Source organism: Bufo gargarizans, chromosome 5 (genome assembly GCF_014858855.1).
Source record: "Bufo gargarizans isolate SCDJY-AF-19 chromosome 5, ASM1485885v1, whole genome shotgun sequence".
NCBI classification, from domain to species: domain Eukaryota; kingdom Metazoa; phylum Chordata; class Amphibia; order Anura; family Bufonidae; genus Bufo; species Bufo gargarizans.
The window spans coordinates 450,687,447-450,706,006 of NC_058084.1; the positions used below are offsets into that span (position 1 = coordinate 450,687,447).

General features: G+C 47.7%; 1 protein-coding gene across 1 annotated transcript in view; it reads left to right on the plus strand.

Annotated features, from left to right (window-relative positions):
- Positions 1-18,560, plus strand: part of CUBN (cubilin) — a 231,021-nt gene that overhangs the window by 123,705 nt on the left and 88,756 nt on the right. The window contains 2 exon segments of the mRNA XM_044294650.1: positions 2,363-2,568; positions 5,501-5,682. Coding sequence (XP_044150585.1) covers positions 2,363-2,568; positions 5,501-5,682 — 388 coding nt within the window.

Sequence of the window (18,560 nt, forward strand, 5' to 3'; positions counted from 1 at the left end):
GTTACTCCGTGTGCATTCCGTTTCCATTTCCATATTTCCCATGTCCGTTCTGCAAAAAAATTTAATATGTCCTATTATTGTCCGCATAATGGACAAGGATAGGACTGTTCTATTAGGGACCAGCTGTTCCATTCTGCAAAATACGGAATGCACACGCACGTCATCCGTATTTTTTGTGGATCCGTTTTTTGCCGACTGCAAAATACATACGGTCGTGTGCATGAGCCGTTACTCTGTGATCAGTTCAGAGAGTAAAGAGCAAGCTGAACAATCAGTATTCAACCAGGAGAAAGCTGGAGCCTGGAGAGGAGAGTAACCACCGGATCTCAGGTAGACGGTATTAACCCCTTGAATGGCCTCCACCAGGGAAGGGATTTGGCTTCCCTAGACCACCAGGGATTCTTACATTAACCCTTTTACTGACCTAAATCACCACGGATACTGTAGTCAGTACCCTCACTGCCCTAGACCACCAGGTATACTCATATTAACCCCTTTGCTGCTCTATAACACCAGGGATCTTTACATTAACCCCTTGACTACCCAGAGGTGCAAGGATATTGACATTAACCCCCTGAATGTCCTAGACCACCAGATCTACTGATATCAAGGCCCTCACTACCCTTGCCCACCAATGATTCTAACATTAACCTTTTCATTGCTTAGGAATATCGACATTAACCTTTTCATTCTCCATGATCACCATGGATAAGGACACTAAGACTGTTACTGCAATAGACCACCAGGCATACAAACATTAATCCCCTCACTGCCCTAGACCACCTGGGATTTCTATAGTAACCCCTTTACTGCCCTAGTGTTACAGTTCTCCCGGACATTGCTGCCTCCGTGCTGCATTGTCCGACTGGCATTTGACCTTTTTACCATACGACTACTCTTTGTGTTTATAATCATTCTAGCGTAGGGACTGCCATCCAGTTGTGGGGTCACTGCCTAGGGTGACCATGCAAGTAGGTAGAGATAGTGAGTTTGGTAAGATTTAGGGCTGCACTATCACAGTTTTTGCCCATTACTGACACCTAGATCACCAAGGATACTGTAATTAATGCCCACACAGCCCTCAACTCCCAGGCGTACTGACATTACCAACTCCAAGGTGCTAGACCTGGATGCTGTTTAATACTATTTGCCTGGATTATATTTGGCCCTGTTTAACAGTCGACTTGCTGGCAGAATTTTGTCGCAGACACCATGTCAAAGGTCCGCCAGTGGACACATAGGGGGTCATTTACTAACAGAAATACGTCTATGTAAGGCTACTTTTACACTTGCTTTGTTAATTCCGGTATTGAGATCCGGCAGTGGATCTTAATACCGGAATTATACGGATCCATTTTGAATTTGCACATCAGGATGCATCCGTTCCATTAGGATGCGGTTGTGTGAAATCAAAACAGAAAAAAAATCGGATCCGGCACTGAATACATTGAAAGTCAATGGATAATGGATCAGGTTTTTTAGGCTCCTAAAAAAAACCAGATCCTTCACCATTGACTTACATTGTTATCAATGTCGGATCCGTTTTTATGACCGGATACTAAACCTCAGATTGCAGCAGTTTTGTGTCCGGTCACAAAACGAAATGCTGCCTGGAACGGAAGACATCCTGATGCATCCTGAACTGATCTCTTTCCATTCAGAATGCATGAGGAAAGTAGCCTTAGGCGTATTTCTGGTGCAGATTGCGGTGCAAAGGTTATTTGTGCCTCAATCTGCGACTTTTCCCCGCTCGCGCCAGGTCTACAATAGTGGGCATAGGTGTTTTTTAGGCATAGAAAATGGTCTAAATCTACACCAGCAAGGAAGCTTTCGTAGATTTAGAATGGTGGTGGTGGTAGAAGTTATGTAGAGACCTGCGCCTCTTCATAACTTTTGAAGATCACCGCCAGCGCGGCTGTTAAGACCGCCATCTAAAATGCCAGTCTTAATAAATGACCCCCATAGTGTCTGAAAACATTTAAAACAGGGGGAGGCAGCGCTGCAGTTTGCAGCCATGTCCCTTCTTGGGGCTGTGTGTGAACATGTTGAAGCTGTGGCAGTTGTCCCCTCGCAGGATAGGTCCATTCTATGGAGCTAAGCTGCTAGCGGGTCTGCAGCATCTAAAGTGAACAACTGGGGCAGAAGCTGCAATGGTTCCTGCCACGGTGTACAGGCCCTTAGGGTGCTGTATGTTAATATTTATTTGAGGCTGTTGTGTATTGCTTAGCTTACAGGGTACAGTGCCCAAGCCCCAAACTACCCTGCTTACTTAGCTCCAAAAGCTTAGCATTGTTGAAGGATATGCCTGATTTGGTGAATTGTTCTATCCTTCTATAACCTTCCCGTATTGTGCCGCCTTCAGGTCATTCTCACTCCAGCTGAGCGACAACTGTTCAAGTGATTATGTGGAAATTAGAGAAGGAAATGACACAGGCCTCTTCTTCGGACGTTTCTGTGGAAACACATTGCCAAGTAATGTCACCTCCATCGTTGGTCATATACTTTGGGTAAAGTTTGTGTCTGATGCTTCTGGCAGCGGCTCTGGATTTCAAGCCACTTTCTCCCACTGTAAGTATGTGCATTCAAGTAATTGCCATCTGTTCTGAAAATACACAATAAAAGTGTCAATGACCTTACATTTTAGATGAGAGATAACAATAAAAGTAAATCAACAAATTTAAACCAGAAATTCAATGAGAGATGTATCATCCACACTGGCCTATGACTTTTTGAAAAAATGTGGGAGCATTTATCCACCCTTGTACAACAGAAAACTGGCAGCAAACAGTCAAAAAATTTGGAGATTTTAGAGCCCTGCTGGCCACTTTTCCAAAAAGTACGTGGAGCGGGTAGTGGGCAGTGTGGAATAGACATACCTGCGCAAATGCACTACAATTATTAAGAAGTGCATCTGACGCCAGCCGGGTACAGATTAAGACCGGCATGTAATACGCCGGTCTTAATAAATGTCCGCTGTAATTTTTTAGTCCTCATTATTAAAAAAATATCAGTCAGAAAATAGACAATCTATATGATGACCACATCCATTCAGGATGGACAGGGAAAGCAGGTAGAAATACTAACCTCCAGCATGTTATTAGACTCACCACCGTGGCCTGATCGCTAATGTCGAAGAAAGTGATGGTTCAGACTTTGTTGGCAGAATCCATGGTTGATGAAGCAACAATCTCTCAAACCCTGTAAAAAAAACATCCTGCCCCTCATAAGTGCTCACCCTGAAAGACTTTGCAGGATAACAGGCTAAACTGGATGGACGTTTGTCTTTTTTTAGCCGTACGATCTATGGGGCACATTTATTAAGACCGGGGTTTTAGACACCATTCTTAATAAAGCCTCATAGTTGGCGGTGGATCCACCGATGTAATGAAGAGGCGCCAGTCTCTCTATAACTTCGGCGGATCCTCTGCCAGTTGTAAATGTAAGACGGCTTCCGAGCTGTCTTACATTTAGATAATTTTCTACGCCTAACACAGACGTAGAAAATGGTAAATGAGATGGGTCTATCGGCCCATCCCCTTCCCCGCCATGCCCACACTTTTAGACCTGGCGTGAGCGGGGAGAACTTGCCCTCGGTATATTTCAGATTAGTAAATGATCCCTTATGTTACTATGTTTATGTATTCTGCAGTTTTTCAAAGGTCCATTTATCCCACCATGTCTCTACTAATCAAATTGTTTCCTTATGAAGTGCTGCCGCCCTGCCCCCTTCCTTTCTGGTACCCTAGGCACCTGCCCTCATGTGCCTTGTTGTAAATATGGCTCTGTATAGATTCTATCTTAGACAACCCATATCCTTTCCCTAATTGCTATCCCGAACCCATTTCTGCCACTGTCTATGTGGTATCATCAGAATGACTGAGAGGGTATAAGGTAACATCCCACATACAGGCAAAGGTACGTTACCATTTAAACATATTGTGGTGTCAGATACTAATTACTCCTCCAAACAAACCTCCCAGGTATTTTTCTGTCCCTTGTGATCAAAGGGGTTGTTATTCTAATGGGGCATGCGGACGTCATATTATAGACAGTCTGTAAGAGCAGCTCCGCTGGGGCAGACACACCAGGTCCATGAGTTACATACAGTACATGCATTTGATGCTACATTTTTCTTGGTTGGTGCCCTCTTTAGTAACGAAGCAGCATGGTCAAGACATTCTTGTAAGTTGGAAGGTGAAAGGATAGTCATAGCTTGGATACAGAGTAGTTGGATGATTGTCAACACCAACAGCATATAGATTGGGGGCTGGATTGAAAGGAGGGCAAAAGGGGCATGTGCCCCTGGGTCTTCACCATATTAAGGACCTGTTCTTACAACCAGGCTGTTAAAATTACAACCTAATTGGTTTTCTATCTAACGTTGGCTATTTGCCAAATTGGTCGACAGGCCAAAAGGACCTGCAGCCTGCACCACTGGATGCACAGTGATGGGTGCCTTTCAAATATTTGCTATGGGATTCAACATTTCACAGCTTTGCATCCCCAGAATTTATACAGGTAGTGTATACACCACTCAACATTGCGACCCCCAGTTCTCAGGCAACCTTATTCAGCCAAGAAGAGGTGGCCATAAATGGTTCTCTTCACTTTTAGTAATAGTTACAAGATTACTTCATTTAGTGTATCAGATGTCTGCATAACTCCAAAAAACTTGACTGTGGAGGTCCACGTGCATACACGGCCATCAGTTCTATGTGTGATTACAATAGAGAATCAGCAGGGGCGTAGCTAAAGGCTCATGGGCCATGCTCCCAAAGTTCAGCTTGGGCCCCTCTTCCCTCAGTGCTTTGTGGCCAGGGCCCCAGAAGCACATAGCCTTCGTGCTGCCTGATGCAATAATTGAAACAGCACCCCCTCCCCCATGCCAAATTCTTGATCTAACCCCTTCCCTCAAACCAGAGGTGTAATTTGACCAGCATGGACGTTCTATAATACCGGTGTCTTCTTATGTTGCACAAGAGTCTTTGGGCCCTCTCAGGGTCATGGGCCCGGTAGCAACAGCTACCTCTGCACTCCCTATAGCTACGCCCCTGGGAATCAGTTGTAGTCCAAGACCCAGAGGTGGGATGACAGCTTCCACCAACCTTAATCTGGACTGTAATGTATGTTAGATTTATTGAGTCGGGAGAAGCAGTGACGGTTGGACTTCCCTAGAACATCATCTTGCATCACAGATCGAAGAGGTGAAAGTGCTTGCTATCAGAGGAAACAATTTAACTTGGGACCATATCTTATCGTAACATGGTGCCCTTCCCAATGGCTTGAGTGGTCATTATGATTATTCATTCAAAGTGAAAGGGTCAGAGTTACAATACCATCAACAACCTGTAGACAAACATGGCACTGTTTTTCTAATTTTGTGCAACCCCTTAAAAGTAAAATTGAGTTTTTGAAAGCTTGCAGTCTCAACTGCAATTACATGAAGTAGACGTCATCTCTGTATGTGACATTTCATCAATTTGTATTCAATTACCTTTAGTATTTGGGAACAATATAGAAGGCACTTATGGACAAATTGCATCTCCGCTGTGGCCCCGGCAGTACCCGCACCATTCTAACTACATTTGGAAAGTTAACGTGGAATCGGGCCATATCATTGAGATTAGAATTTTGGAGATCGACATTGAAGACCAGGCAACCTGCAGATTTGACAAACTACAAGTAAGTTTCTTACTAATTTATTACCTTTTAGGATAAGACTCTTTTGATTTTGTTATGGTGGGATATTCCTACCTTAGGCATTTATGGCCCAACCACAGGTTAGGCCATAAATACCTGAAAGCAGCAGGTCCCACCCATGGGACTCTCATCTATTGAGTGCAGGGAGTCTAGCAATCTCCATTTGCCAATGCCCAGATGTAATCTCCATACACTTCAACACAACCTTTCTACATTGACCTCTACGGGATGCTGGCCGCTGTTTTTTAAGATTGATGAAGGCCCCAGAGTTGGGACCCAAACCTACAATATCAGACAAGACCTGTAGATATGCTATTAATAAACAAAATGGGAAATCAGTAAAATTTGTAAAGTCCATTTAGAAGAAAATCCATGTTGGTCTGGGATTAATCTATCTGATTGATATGTGTGGATAACGTCAAAAGTTTATTGTCACCTTACAAATCATAGCTCACAAAAGGTACCAAAACTTGTGTTTGTAAATTCAGGCCACTTAAGCCCCACCCCAAGTATGCCCAATTGTCCCAGAGGCCCACTTCTGGGTGGAGTTTACACAAGCCTCGCCCATTTTTTTTGGACTGGGACAAACCAAACTTGTTGAAATTGTCTTGGAAAATACAGGATGATCCTGGAAAATACAGGACTCTTAGAAACTTTAAAGCAATTCTTCCTGGGAAACAGATGGGTGTCTGGTTTGATTGATTACCCAGATCATGTTCCAAGGCTCTCTGAAAGGTTGACTAACAGGGTAACTACCTATTGGTCAGTGGCTTATCTAGAACTGACTGGGCCCTACAACAAATTTTTGAATGGGCCCCCATCTACCCCCTTCTCCCGTGCAACCCTCACTCCTGTGGGTAGTCAAGATCGCTCTCTCAGACCAGGCTCGGCACCCACTCCGTCCTTTCCTACACGTATATACTGTATGTCATGTCACTATACAGTATATTACGGTATGTCATTGTATAATACTGTTGAGGGGGCCCTGACAGTAAATTATTTCAGTCCTCATCACAGGTGGGCCCCTTCTGAGTTCAAGGCCCAGTAGCAGCCGTTTCCCCTATAGCTACACCCCTGCTATTGGTGGTGCTGAAGAGTAGAGATGGCCTTGCGGTTTGCCTAGTGGTCATTTCGCTGCGAACTTTGCTTGTTCGCAGTTCGCCGAACAGGCGAACATATGGCGATGTCCACCAGCGCCATATTCTTTTGCTTTGTGCAGAACTTTGACCCATGACACATCCATCAGGTGGGACAGGACAGCCAATTGAGAGGTTTCAGCACATGGACATACCCCCTACCCTATAAATAAACCCGATCTGGCTGCCATTTTACATTCTGTGTTTTGCCAGTGTAGGGAGAGGTTGCTGTGTGGAGCAGGGACAGACTGTTAGAGAGTATATTGACACCAAACGCTAGCTAATAGGGCTACAAAAGTCCTTTTAAGGACTGGTATAGGTGTGCTATCGATAGGTGTGACATACTGAGGGGTGTGATATACTTATAATATACTTTCTAACATAGAAAGTATATTATATTGCATTTGTATTGTGCAGCAATACTCATTAAGGGGTTCTATATAACTGTTTCCACAAAATACTGATAGAGGGGATTGATATACTTGCTTCCACCAAATATAGATTGAGGCCTGCGATACAACGGCTTCCACCAAATATTGATTAAGGGGCTTGATATAACGGCTTCCACCAAATATTGATTGATGCCTGCGATATACCTGCTTCTACAAATACTGCTCTTCTATAGGGACTTTGTCACAGGGTCATTTTGAAAATGACAGGCAGAGGAAGAGGCAGGCCATTCCGCAGGGGTGGTAGAGCTCGGGCAGGTGCACCAGGCCGGAGCCTAAGTGGGAAGTTGCAGAAGGTGCGTGCAATTACTTCAAAGGACGCACCACAGTTGGTTGAGTGGCTCACTCAGCCAGGGGAGGACTGGCAGCCTTAGTCCTGGGGGGCAAATCTAGTCAAGTGGCCCATTTTTAGCCCCGCCCATCATTAAAAGCCCCTCCTACATATAATAGGCCACTCCCAACACACACTGTACAGCTGACATTTTATAGTTGCGGCCTGTCTCTACACATCATACGGAGAGGGGAGGCCGTCCTGGCTGCACTGCCTGCTTATATAACAAGCTACAGCCAGGAAGCTCCTCCGCTCTCCTCCCTACCCTGATCCTGCTCAAGGCCTGTGGTTCCCCCCACCATCTGCCACCTGCCCGTGGCCTGCTGCCCCCTTTCGTCATCCTCACCCAGTTCTGAATCCTCCTTCTGCAAATGGCAGGAGGAGGAGCCGGAGCATCTCCTCTCCTACATAGCACCACATACCTCTTACATCCAGTGATGTCACCTTTGTTGTAGACGTTCTCTTTCCTCATTTCCTCCATTCAGACCAGACCGCCATGATGATTTTTCTGCCATCTCCCTTCTCTGCAGAGATTGAGAAACAGACATTAGTTTCCTGCCACCCCCAATACTATACTGCAGAAACAGTCCCCCTGGAAATACAAACTACCACACAGATAGTGCCCCCAATACTGTACCCGCTATGCCCCCAATACTATACTGCAGAAACAGTCCGCCTGGAAATACTACTACCACACAGATAGTGCCCCCTTAAACAATTATTGGCACACAGCGCTCTAAAAAATAACTGCGCCCAGACACTAATAGTATAAAGATAATGTCCCCCAAAAATAATAGTGCTAAGCTGATACTATGCCAGGGTGCCCCCAAAGTAACAATGCTCCCCAAAATCCCACCAATAGAAATGATTCTCTGCCAGAGCACACTTAGTAGTAATAATGCCCCTATAGTGCCCTAGTAATCATGTTCTTCATAGCCCCTAGTAGTAGTAAAGCTCCCCATAATACCCCCTAGTAGTACTAATTTTCCCTATAATATGACAGTACATGAAATACCCCCGCTTAGTGCCCGCAGTTGAGCTAATGTCCCCATAATGTATGCCAGTATAAAATACCTCTATATAGTGCCCCAGTAAATGCCCTCATACTGCTCCTCTCCCCCTTCCCCATAGTGTCCCCATAATATGCCAGTAAAAAAATGCCCCTTAGTGCCCCCAGCAGATGCCCCTATAGTGCTCCTCTCCCCCACAATGTACCAGTAAAAAAATGCCCCTTCTTAGTGCCACCATATGCCCCAATAGTGCTCCACTCCCCCATAGTGCCGCTCTCCCCTATAGTGCCTTCCATAATGTGCCAGTAAAAAATGCCCCCTTAGTGCCACCAAATGCCATAGTGCCCCCCATAATGTTCCAATACAAAAGGCCCCTTTAGAGCCCCCACTTCCCCATAGTGCCCCCAAATAATGCCCCTATAGTAGCACCAGATGCCCCATAGTGCTGCTCTCCCCTATAGTGCCCCCCAGAATGTGCCAATAATAAAAAAAAAAGCCCCTTTAGAGCCCCCAGTTACCCCCATAGTGCTCCTCTCCCCCATGGTGCCCCCCCATAATGTGCCAGTAAGAAATGCCCCCACAGTGCCAGCTCCCCCAATAGTGCCAGCCCTCCCCCCATAGTGCTAGCTCCCCCTATAGGCCCCCCATAGTGCCATCTCCCCTACAGTGCCCCCCATAGTGCCAGCTCCCCCTACAGTGCCCCCCATAGTGCCAGCTCCCCCTATAGTGCCAGCTCCCCCTATAGTCCCCCCCATAGTGCCAGCTCCCCCTATAGTACCCCCCCATAGTGCCAGCTCCCCCTATAGTACCCCCCCATAGTGCCAGCTCCTCCTATAGGCCCCCCATAGTGCCAGCTCCCCCTATAAGCCCTCCCCCCATAGTGCCAGCTCCCCCTATAGGCCCCCCCATAGTGCCAGCTCCCCCTACAGTGCCCCCCATAGTGCCAGCTCCCCCTATAGTGCACCCCATAGTGCCAGCTCCCCCTATAGTCCCCCCCATAGTGCCAGCTCCCCCTATAGTACCCCCCATAGTGCCAGCTCCCCCTATAGTACCCCCCCCATAGTGCCAGCTCCTCCTATAGGCCCCCCATAGTGCCAGCTCCCCCTATAGGCCCCCCATAGTGCCAGCTCCCCCTACAGTGCCCCCCATAGTGCCAGCTCCCCCTACAGTGCCCCCCATAGTGCCAGCTCCCCCTATAGTGCACCCCATAGTGCCAGCTCCCCCTATAGTCCCCCCCATAGTGCCAGCTCCCCCTATAGTACCCCCCCCATAGTGCCAGCTCCCCCTATAGTGCGCCCCATAGTGCCAGCTCCCCTTATAGTGCCCCCCATAGTGCCAGCTCCCCCTATAGTGCGCCCCATAGTGCCAGCTCCCCTTATAGTGCACCCCATACTGCCAGATCTCCCCCTCATAGTGACAGATCTCCGCCCCCCCCATAGTGACAGATCTCCGCAAAGAAGAAAAAATAATAAAAAAATACTTACCTCCATCAGCAGCGTGTGCTGCCGGCTCAGGCGTCGCGATGATAATGACGTCATCGCGCTTCCTGAGCCGGCCTCTGATAGGCTGCAGGCATTAGTGCCTGCGGCCTATCAGAAGAACAGGGGAGGGACACGCCTCTCCCTCCCCTGCCCCACAGCACACAGCGGCCGCAATTACATCCAGGGCCGCGCCGCCTGTGGTGATCGGCGGTGCGGCCCTGAAGAATAAAAAAAAAAAATTTTTTTTTTTAGACGGGCGGCCCAGCGGCCGTTTATTTAGGGAGGCCTGGGGGGCAATTGCCTCCCTGCCCCCCGGCCCAGTCCGCCCCTGCACTCAGCCTTCCGCTTCTGCACCCTCCTCATCCTCTGTATCTGCACCCTCCTCACTCTCTGCTGTGTGCACTCCCAAAGACACCACCACCACCATAGCCCCTCCACTCGAGTCAGAGGAATTATTTTCCCATTCATTCCCAAACCTTACTGACTTACTGATGCGCAGCCATTCTTGGCATCGGATGAGGAAGAGGAGGTAGGAACCGCCGCCACCCAGCAGTCTGACGACAGTACCCAGATCAGCCCAAGGACGGAGGTCCCTGCTGTTGCTGCCTACTCCGAGATCTCAAATGTCAGTGGTGGTGAAGGTGACGATGATTACGTGTTGATGGACGTCACGTGGGTGCCCACAAGAGTGGAAGAGGAGGGGAGTTCAGAGGGAGAGATGGAGCAGCAGATAGGGGGTAGAAGGAGGAGAAGCAGGCAGAACTCGCAGTGCACAGGAGGAAAAAAGCAGACGGCAAATGTATCTGGAGCGAGCCATCCACCATGCACGGTCACATCTGGTGCTCCCAGGACGCTGGCACATGGCTCTGATGTTGCCATCTGCAGCCTGTCCTGTCAACTCATAAGTCGCGGTAAGCCCAACACTCACCTAGGGATGACCACCTTAAGAGGCCACCTGGCCTCCAATCACCGAGCCCAGTGGGAGCAACGCCGTCAGAACCCACAAAGCCACACTCCCGGCGCTCCACGTCCTGCCTCTTCTCCTTTTCCTCTCTCCTCCCATTTGTCCTCCACTCCACCTTCCACCGTGCCGTCGTCGCGTTCATCTAGAAAAGGCAGGCTTCCGTGGCCCAAATGTTTGAACGTAAAAAGTTGATGACGCCGGATAACCCTCTTGCCCAATGGCTGACCGCTCTCTTGTCAGAACTGCTAGCCCGCCAACTACTGCCATATAAACTAGTGGACTCGGAGGCCTTTAAAAATTTTGTGGCCATTGGCACACCGCAATGGAAGGTCCCCGGAAGTAAATATTTCTCCCAGAAGGGCATCCCAGAGCTATATGGCAATGTTCAGCGGCAAGTGAATATATCTCTGGCACACAGTGTCAGTGCCAAGATACATCTGAACACAAACACGTGGTCTAGCAAACACGGGCAGGAAAGGTACATAACTTTTACTGCCCACTGGGTAAGCCTTCTGATGGCTGTCAAGCATGTAACCCGTGGCACCCGTGTAGATTTGGTGTTACCGCCACGGATAGCATGCAGGCCTGCCTCTTCTTCTCCTCCTACTCCATCCTCCGTCTCCTCCTTGGCTGACGCCTCCTTTTCCACTGCTACCGCCTCTTCCGCTGTGCCCTCCAAGGTCCCCAGAACCTATTCGACATCCCAGGTGAGACGTTGCCATGCTGTGCTGTGGGTGTTATGCCTGGAAGCCAAGAGCCACACCGGTCCTGCACTGCTTTCAGCTTTGCGGTCACAGGCCGATCAGTGGCTAACCCCGCTCAATTTGACAGTTGGTAAAGTGGTGTGCGACAACGGTGCCAATCTGCTGAGCGCACTGAAACAGGGCAAAATGACACACGTGCCGTGCATGGCACACGTCCTGAACTTAGTCGCGCAGCGATTCGTTGCCAAATACCCCGGGGATGTCTTGCGGCAGGCCAGGAAAATCTCTGGCCATTTTATAAGATCCTACACGGCCATGGCTCGCCTTGCTGACATTCAGCAGCGACACCACTTGCCCGTCAGACATCTGATTTGTGACTGCCCGACGCGCTGGAATTCCACCTTGTATATGCTTGATAGGCTGCTCCAGCAGCAACGTGCCGTTAACGACTACCTGTACAAACTCTGCAGCAGGACAGGTTCTGGGGAGCTTGGTTTCTTTTCACTGTTCCAGTGGCTGCTCATGCGCGACGCATGCAGACCTCTGCGGCCATTTGATGAGATCACCAAACTGGTCAGTCGCAGCCAGGACGCCATCGGTGACATCGTACCTTACGCCTTCTTTCTGGAGCGTGCATTGCGTCGTGTCATTGGTCAAGCCGTTGAGGAGCAGGAGCTGGAAGATGAGGAAGTCACAATGCTTAATGAATTCCCAGGGGGGGCTACTCCATCTGAGACAAGTCAGCAGGAGTCTGAAGAAGAGTCAGAGGAGGATGGTGGCTGGGGGGAGAGGAGGAGGAGCAAGAAAGGCAGGCTTTGAGGGGGACTTTAAACTTTTCGGGGATCCCTGGTGTTGTCTGTGGCTGGGGGGAGGAGACCGAGGACAACATTCTCCTGGGCGATGAGCAGGAGCCAGGGCGCTCCACCGCTTCCAATTTAGTGCAAATTGGGGCCTTCATGCTCAAGTGTTTGAAGAGGGACCCCCGTATAAAAAGCATAATGGGCAAGGACCTGTACTGGGTGGCAACGTACTTAGACCCCCGGTACAAACAAAAAATGGCGGACATGTTACCAGCATCACAGAGGGCTGTCAGAATGCAGCATTTCCAGCCTTGCTGCGAGAGATGCTGCATTCTGCTGTTGCGGGCACTGGCAGAGGAATTTCCACCCAAAGAGAAACAGGTGTGGGTACCAATCCTACCGTGCATGCAAGAAGAGGGTGGTTTGAAGATGTGTTGGTCACTTCAGATATGAGATTATTCTTGCAGCCAACCTATCAACAGCCGCCCTCCGGATGCAGCCTCAGGGAACGCCTAGACCGACAGGTGTCTGACTACATCGGGTTAACGGCCGATGTGGACGCTCTGAGAAGCAAGGAACCCCTGGACTACTGGGTGTGCAGGCTTGACCTGTGGCCAGAGCTGGCACAATTTGCCATGGAACTCTTGGCTTGCCCTTCGTTGAGTGTCCTGTCCGAAAGGATGTTCAGCGCAGCAGGGGGGATCGTGACCGATAAGCGCACTCGCCTAGCTCACGACAGTGTTGACTACCTCACATGTCTAAAAATAAATGAGGCATGGATCTCTGAGGAATTTAACACCTGTGACGACCACGTTTAATTGAATTTCACCTATTACCATCGTTTTTTTTTTTCAAGAGGGGGGATTTTGTTAGCCATGTTTTTAATCCAATTTAATATTTTTAGTTCTTTTAAACATATGTATTTGACATGTATTTGTACTGGCCTGCAGTAAAATTGATATCCAATGACCGTCTAATATACGTCCAGCCACATATTTATAATATACGTCCAATCACAATTTATTTTATGTCAGGTGAATTACAAATTTTTAGGGCCCGTACTCCCGTGGCCTAAAATAAAAAATTTCTGTGCTCCAGCAGGGCTCATTCTTGAGAATTTCCCTTTGAGACGCATAAAAATGGCCCATGATTAAAATACATATTTTTTTAGGGAATTTTTGTCATTGATCCCCCTCTGATATGTCACTGTCCATGTTGTGGGACTATTTGTGCACTTCTAGTAAGTATTTGGTGGCTGCAAATATGACCTGAAGGTTTTTCTGGTTCGCCTGCCATTAAAGTGAAGGGGGCCCGCCGCGAACTTGCGGTTCACAAACATTTGACCGCATTCGCGTGATCACGTTTGCGAATCGTCCCGGCCGATGTTCGTCCATCACTACTGAAGAGGTATTTTTCTTCATTACAAATGATGGTATATACATTATGAATTCTGCCCTAGTGTATTATAAAATTGACATGAACTTCCTTTACCTTGTAAAAACATAAATGGTACTGCAATTTATAAAATCTGTGGCATAGGTAAAGATTGCATTCTACATACAATAACATTTCTGACCATCTCTTCCTAGAACTGCAAGTTACACTATTCCTCTGTTATTCTGCCTAAAAATGTATGAATAAATTGATAACTGCATGTTACCTTCCCCTTGGCAATAGGGTGTGCCCGTAGACGGACACTGTCCAATCAGATTGTGTTGGGATATACCCTAATGACAAGGGAAATAGTAACACCTAATTGTCAATTTATTCATAATTGTTTCCAGGGAGGAACAACAGAGGGATGGTACAATACAGAGTTCTAAAAAAAATGCTGTGGTTTTGTCATTTTATGGGGGATATTTAATGAAATAGACATGTCAGTAGAGCAGACACGGACTTCTTTAAAGGAAACCTGTAATGTTGGACATGGTGTCTGAGCTGCAAGCATCTTGTTATAGAGCAGGAAAAGTTGAGCAGATTGATATATCGTTTTATTGGAAAAGATTCCGTAAAACTTGTATTTTATACATTTATATCTCTGCTCATTCTGGGCTGTGAAGTCCAGGAGGCGGACCTATCAGTGATTGACAGCTCTCTCTGCATACACAGTCATAGAGGGAAGGCTATGCAGGAATATAAATGTATAAAATACAAGTTCTACTGAATCTTTTCCCATAAAACTATATATCAATCTGCTCAGCTCCTCCTGCTCTATAACATGTTGCATGTGCAGCGTGCCGGACCGCAGGGGAAAACACGTGAGGTGACAGTGGGCTGATGGGGGTAGTAGTTCATTTATACTCACGGTTAGCACAGCCTCCCTGCGTCGGCAGTGCAGTGGATGGAAAGACGGCACGAAATCTTCCGGGGCACTCTCTGTTGCAGGGAACACCAGCCAGATGTTGGTTGAGGTGCCCTTGATGGTGGTGATGTTTAGAGTTAGGGTTGCCACCTTTTCTTAAAGCCAAACCCGAACAGAAGGGAGTGAGGGTGGGCATGTCTGAAGTCAGCGCCGCCCTAGGCTAGCATCGCATCACTCCCAGCTGATCGCTGTGCCCGGGTCTGAGAAAGGCTTGTACCCGGGCACAGGATTACAAACCCGGACTGTCCGGGTCATTCCGGTACGGGTGGCAACCCTATTTAGGGTGCTTGTGGCTGGGCCCCTGGTTCGTGATCCCAGCACCGTTACGTGCAAATGTTGAGAGTAGTAGTGGTAATAATGAGGAGTCAGTAATTGTAAACCAATTGAACATTTACTGAAGATCAGTATTCTCTGGACAGTTGGTACAGTTCATCAATGGCCAGCTTTTGTATGCATAAAGAGTTCAGTGGTATTCTATTATCTGGTAGTGGCAAATGTCTATGAGGAATGGTCCTTTTTGGAGTAGACTCTTTACAGGCAAGGATTCTGGTGATAATCCCTCATTTACTTCACAGCACACTGGCACTAAAGAAGCTAATAATTGTTTATCTAGGAGTTTTCCTTTAAGGGCGTCCCCCTCACGGCAGGCAAACACATCTGCTTCATTATTTGGCAGGAAACTCCTCTAGAAATGGATTTTATGTTTTCTCACTACCACCCGGAAGGTTAAGTTAGTAATAATGACAACTTGGCCTAAGTTGTCTGGTTGTGTCCATGCACTCTGTAAGCTTCTCCTGGTCACTGGTGCTAATGAGGTCCATAAGCCTTAGTTAGCTGTTACCCTCACTAGTCTCCTAGCATCTCGGTGTATAGACTCGCTGTCTGGTGCTGGTCCTCTGCAGATATCTTCTCCAGGCTTGATCAGGGCCCAGAGGGAAGTACAGCCGTTACATGGTGAATTTGGTCTGTCTCCTCCTCCATGGACTTGCTTCTTCCTCCTCTCACCAGCTACATTCTCTACACTCAACTCCCTCAGCTAGACACCCCCCCCCCCCACACACACACACCCTATATATACTATGTGGTCACAGCACCACCTAGGGGCGAATGGATGTAATGACATTGCCAGCCAGAAAATAAAGAATACCATCAATTTAAATTACAGATGTTTGAAGTGTCCTCTTTACACATAGATGTGCACATGTACCTTACATTGCATTTTCATGGTGATAAGTTCCCTTTAAACATTGCCCCAAACCCTTCAAGACCCTTCAGAGTGGCTGGACCAGCAGTTAGATATCTGGTCCCCACTGATCTCCAGTCATCAGGAATCAACATCGTGTTTATGGGTGTCACGTGACCACTGCAGCCAATCACCCATGCAGAATGTGACCCAATGAGGTGCCGCATGGGTGATTGGTCACCACTGCGGTCACTGATTGGCTGCAGTGGTCACGTGACACCCATCAACAGGATGTTCATTGCCAGAGACCCAGGACCTACTGAGGCCTCTGTCAAGTGATGCAGCTGGAATCCAGTGGCAAGAACCAGGTAAGTATGAACCCCACCTCAGGTCCAGCCACTCTGCAGAAGTCTGTTAAAGTTTCGTTTTGGATTACCCCTTTCAGCTTGTGCTAGAAATGTTTTTTCATATTACGTTTTGTGTATTATAATTATATTTGTTCTTATTTTTGTATGATATTAGGCAGTGGCTGAGGGACAGACAACAGAGGGTTGTAGTCAATGGAGTATATTCAGACCATGGTCTTGTTACCAGTGGGGTACCTCAGGGATCTGTTCTGGGACCCATATTGTTTAATATCTTTATCAGCGAAATTGCAGAAGGCCTTGATGGTAAGGTGTGTCTTTTTGCTGATGACACAAAGATTTGTAACAGGGTTGATGTTCCTGGAGGGATACACCAAATGGAAACGGATTTAGGAAAACTAGAGGAATGGTCAAAAATCTGGCAACTAAAATTTATTGTTGATAAGTGCAAGATAATGCACCTGGGGCGTAAAAACCCAAGAGCAGAATATAAAATCAGTGATACAGTCCTAACCTCAGTATCTGAGGAAAGGGATTTAGGGGTCATTATTTCAGAAGACTTAAAGGTAGGCGGACAATGTCACAGAGCAGCAGGAAATACTAGCAGAATGCTGGGGTGTATAGGGAGAGGCATTACTAGTAGAAAGAGGGAGGCGCTCATGCCGCTCTACAGAGCACTAGTGAGACCTCATTTGGAGTATTGTGCTCAGTACTGGAGACCATATCTCCAGAAGGATATTGATACTTTGGAGAGAGTTCAGAGAAGAGCTACTAAACTGGTACATGGATTGCAGGATAAAACTTACCAGGAAAGATTAAAGGACCTTAACATGTATAGCTTGGTAGAAAGACGAGACAGAGGGGATATGATAGAAACTTTAAATACATAAAGGGAATCAACAAGGTAAAAGAGGAGAGAATATTTAAAAGAAGAAAAACTGCTACAAGAGGACATAGTTTTAAATTAGAGGGGCAAAGGTGTAAAAGTACTGTATTTTTCGCCCTATAAGACGCACCTGGGTTTTTGGGGAGGAAAATAAGAAGAAAATTTTTTTTAACCAAAAAGGTGTGCTGTGTGTTTGGTGGGTTTGGAACTAATGGTGGTCTGTGGATGGCACTATTACTGGGGATCTGTGGATGACTGACACTGTTATGGGGGGGATCTGTGGATGACGGACACTGTTATGGGGGGGATCTGTGGATGACGGACACTGTTATGGGGGGGATCTGTGGATGACGGACACTGTTATGGGGGGGATCTGTGGATGACGGACACTGTTATGGGGGGATCTGTGGATGACGGACACTGTTATGGGGGGGATCTGTGGATGACGGACACTGTTATGGGGGGGATCTGTGGATGACGGACACTGTTATGGGGGGGGGATCTGTGGATGACGGACACTGTTACAGGGGGGGATCTGTGGCTGGCACTGTTACAGGGGGGGATCTGTGGCTGGCACTGTTATGGGCTGGGGGGATCTGTGGGTGGCACTGTTATATATGTGCCATCCACAGACCCCCCCAACCCATAACAGTGACATCCACAGACCCCCCCAGCCCATAACAGTGACATCCACAGACCCCCCCAGCCCATAACAGTGACATCCACAGACCCCCCAGCCCATAACTGTGCCATCCACAGATCGCCCCCGCCCCCCCCCCCTGCCGCCGCCGCCAGTATACAAATATAAGATGTCATATTCATTTATTGGTTATTAAACATGCCCCCTCAGTCCTAATACTACCTTACATCCTAATCGCTTCTGTAGAATTCAGGCAGGCCAGGCGGGCGGCCGGCGCGTCCCTCAGTGACGTCACTTGCCTGCGCCGCCTGCTTCATTCATAAAGTAGGCACATGACAAGACTTGCTGCCGCCCGCCCGGCCTGCATGAATTCTACAGATGCGATTAGGATGTAAGGTAGTAATAGGACTGAGGGGACATGTTTAATAACCAATAAATGAATATGACATCTTATATTACTATACCGGAGTGGCGGGGCGGGGATACTACACTGACTGCACCGCCCCGCCGCTATTGCCGGCCCCAGCTCCTCCTCCCAGTCCCTCCCCG